This window comes from Nanorana parkeri, unplaced genomic scaffold (assembly GCF_000935625.1).
Source record: "Nanorana parkeri isolate BGI_ZX_2015 unplaced genomic scaffold, ASM93562v1 scaffold244, whole genome shotgun sequence".
Taxonomy (NCBI): domain Eukaryota; kingdom Metazoa; phylum Chordata; class Amphibia; order Anura; family Dicroglossidae; genus Nanorana; species Nanorana parkeri.
This window is the reverse complement of record NW_017306512.1, coordinates 506,380-509,745: the sequence shown is the minus strand read 5'-3', so window position 1 is coordinate 509,745 and position 3,366 is coordinate 506,380. Positions and strand designations below refer to the sequence as shown.

The following is a 3,366-nucleotide window of genomic DNA, read 5'->3' as shown; positions in this document are numbered from 1 at the left end:
GTCCATAGAATTATATCTTCCTTATAGTTCCTTGCAATCTCACTCCTCTTGTTGTACACTCCTGTTGCCGTCTTCACAATATAAAATGTTACAAATCAAACAGAAAATGTCAACCCCTTTAAAATTGCTGGGAAGGTGTGCAGATCTTAGGCTCATAGACATCACCACCTGAGACATCATGATTTCATTCTCCATGTTTTAAAAGCTGCAACAACTTTAGGGCACATTTACACCACGTGGGTTGGGCTGAGTTGCTCAATGCAGGCCCAACGTAATGACAAGCGGTGTGAATCCAGGAAATTACTTTTTAGCAATTACTTTTCAGTCATACAACTGTATACATCTTGATTATAGATTATATTGTACAGTAGCTAAAGCATATATGTCATCTTTCAAGAATAAGCTGGCTTCCTAACCAATCAGGAAGGCAAGGTGGCCCGTCGTGACCTGCCTCCATGATTGTTCAGGAAGCCAGGCTGCCTAGCAACAATTAAAGCCGACTTTCTAGCCAATCGGGAAGCCGGGGGGCAGGTCATGATGTGGGACGGCACTTGCTGACCCACCGACCCCCGGCTTCCTGATTGTTCAGGCAGCCTCGGCAAGTGAAGCCGGTGTTCTTTCGATAGAATACCAGCTTCCCAGGCAATCAGAAAGCCGGGCGGCGGGTCATGATCCGCCGTTCCAGCTTCCTGATAATCTGGGCACATGGTACCAGTAATGGTACCAGTACTGGGTATCGGCAAGTACCAAGAAAAAAATATTGGTACTCGATACCGAAAAAGTGGTTTGGGTGCATCCCTACTTGAAATGTTAGAGGTTTTTCACAAAGTGAAAAAATAATGTGGTATACAATATCACATCTGATGCTCCCATAATGCATATTCCATTTTGCTCATAAGGTCCTATTAGGTTTACACATATAGAGGCCTAATGAAAAAATATCTGCATAACAGCAAAAAGGAAATGTCATTCATTTGCATACACGGACATCCTTGATAGTACATTTCAAGCCAAAATGCTCCCTTTTATATTCTAGTTTTCTATGAACTTTGTATATACTGTATGAGGAAAGTCACCATCTTTCCTTGCAGATTAGTACTGGTATACTGTCATAGCAAACATCTTAAGCCCTCGTTCACACCTGAACGTTTTGTAGCGCGTTCTACGCTCGACGAACGATCTACAAAACGCTCAAAAATATAAATCCCATTGTATTCAATGGTCTCGTTCCCACCTTGGCGTATTTCCGCCCGTCCCTAACGCGCTACAAAACGGCCCACGCCTGAAAAGGTACAGGTACTACTTTGGGCCGTTTTGTTGCGCGTTTCCATTGGGATACAGCCAAGTAGCCTTCGGAAACACGCGACAGGCGCGCATATGCAATACGCCTAGGTGTGAACGAGACCTTAGTGATGGCATATTATAGCAGTCCAAAAGTACATGTAGAGGCAAACATTTTTTTTAGTTTTGAATAGAGTAGGGAAGGGAGAAAAAACCCATGTCAGGTTATTTTTTTGTTATCTATGTCCTGCAAGTAGGACTTCGCTTAATTTCCTGTCCTGGAAATTTCCCATCTCTTTCTTCTGAGTGACAATTGTCAAAGGACAAACAGAAAAGGGTAAATCTACCTAGCAGGACATAGTAGTGAAAATTGTAGAAAAGATAAATGGCACTCAAACTCCAGGTTTTATTACATATCTTCTAGTGTGGGGGTGGTGTACTGTGCATTGTCTAAACACTTGGCTGACAGCTCCTAAAAGTTAAAGGGATTCCAAGGCCACTTTGGTCTGAGGATAAGGATAGAAAGTGTGTGAATGAAGTGCTGTACAGTCCACAGATACATTTATTTAGATGACAGGTCAGACAGAAATAATATATGAAATATAGGCAAAACATTGTAGGGTCCAAGCCTTAAAAGCTTCACCAGGGCTGAAATTGATATAAAATCTACATACATATAACATGTGCTCTTATTAGTTGGATAGCTCTATATTTATAACCCAAAGATTCCATATGACCTCCTATAAGTTAGTCTTCTGTAAACTGTATGATTTAAACTATTCATAATTTGGCTTCTTTTGTCCCCTTTTTAAAATGTGTTTAGTACTGCCATTGATACTACACGGTCACAAATATAGGCATGATCTAACTGCCCTCTGGCCATTGAGAGATGTAAAACTTCCTTACACACGGTCCTAGTGCAACCATTTCTGTTCATGAAGGCTTTTAAGACAGAAAGGTCACTTCCAATGGTGGCGGGTTGCAATGTGTTAAAGATGAATTTTTCTGTAATGGATTTTTTGCAAAAATTAAAAAAAAAATAATAATAAGGAGATGATAATGGGAGAAGAGGTGGTGTAGGTTTTAACTGTTTAGTAGCCATCTATGTTTTGCCTATTTTTATTGAATGGAAAATACAAAATAAGAAAATCGTAATTTTTAAGGTTCCATTTTATTTTCAGGATAGCAACGTTGACATTTTGGAGTGGAAGTCACACAACGGACAAGGACATGACAATCCAGCTTACACCTCAGATAATTTAAGTCTATCACAAATTAAATAAATTTGAATAGAAATGTATTTTAAGTGATGTTGTTACAATTGTGCTTTCATTTTACTGTAATATTTAGTAGGTTTGTTGTGTTATTTGCCAACCATCAACTCTGTCTATTCTACTTATACTCTATATTTAAATTGAATGATTATCTTATATGATATGCTGAATGCTTGGCCCTATTGTTGTGATTAAAGAGGACCAACCATAACAGAATGACAAAAGTAAAAAAGGAGGGTAATATCTGAATAAGTCAGTTAGGGTTGGAAGAATAAGTTTAAAAAACCCAGGTCCTTCCTGAAATGATAGGCAACGTTTTAAAAAAGCAAAAAAAAATGGCCCATAGAACATAATGTTCCAATGGCCAAGGGATCAGACAAAGAAAAGGTGTGGACAGGGATTCCATATCTAAATATAATGAAGGCAGTTATGGAAACTAGATTTGCAGCATGAATCTGCCTCTCTAGAATGAAGGCCCTGCTGGATTGAAAATTAGCAGAAAATTCGTGTTTTCTCAGCAAATGTTTTCTTTAAAATCAATGGTAGATCTCTTTCTTGAAGTTTAATTGTCAAAAGTGTCAAGTAGCAGCATATAAAAAACAGCCAGAAGATAACCGGTGCTCTCTCCATTGTATGTCTGCAGAAGACAGCGTGAAGCCTTGACTTTAGAGGAAACAGACAGCATGATTTGTAAACATTCATACTGCAAAGAATGGCAACCACACTGCTATTGTGTGAACCTAAACAAGAGGTGGACAAAAGAACAGAAAGTTCACATTAAAAAGATAAAACGAGATGGTTAAAATGAATG

General features: G+C 38.8%; 1 protein-coding gene across 2 annotated transcripts in view; it reads left to right on the top strand.

Annotated features, from left to right (window-relative positions):
• LOC108787159 (sodium-coupled monocarboxylate transporter 1-like) overlaps nucleotides 1-3,366 on the top strand; it is a 52,289-nt gene that overhangs the window by 45,527 nt on the left and 3,396 nt on the right. The window contains exon 15 of one of the 2 annotated variants that reach the window (XM_018556634.1): nucleotides 2,463-2,578. In XM_018556634.1, the coding sequence (XP_018412136.1) occupies nucleotides 2,463-2,564 (102 nt within the window). In that variant the 3' untranslated portion in view covers nucleotides 2,565-2,578. Of the gene's footprint in view, nucleotides 1-2,462; nucleotides 2,719-3,366 lie in introns of those variants that run through there. The other variant, XM_018556633.1, reaches the window with a different exon arrangement.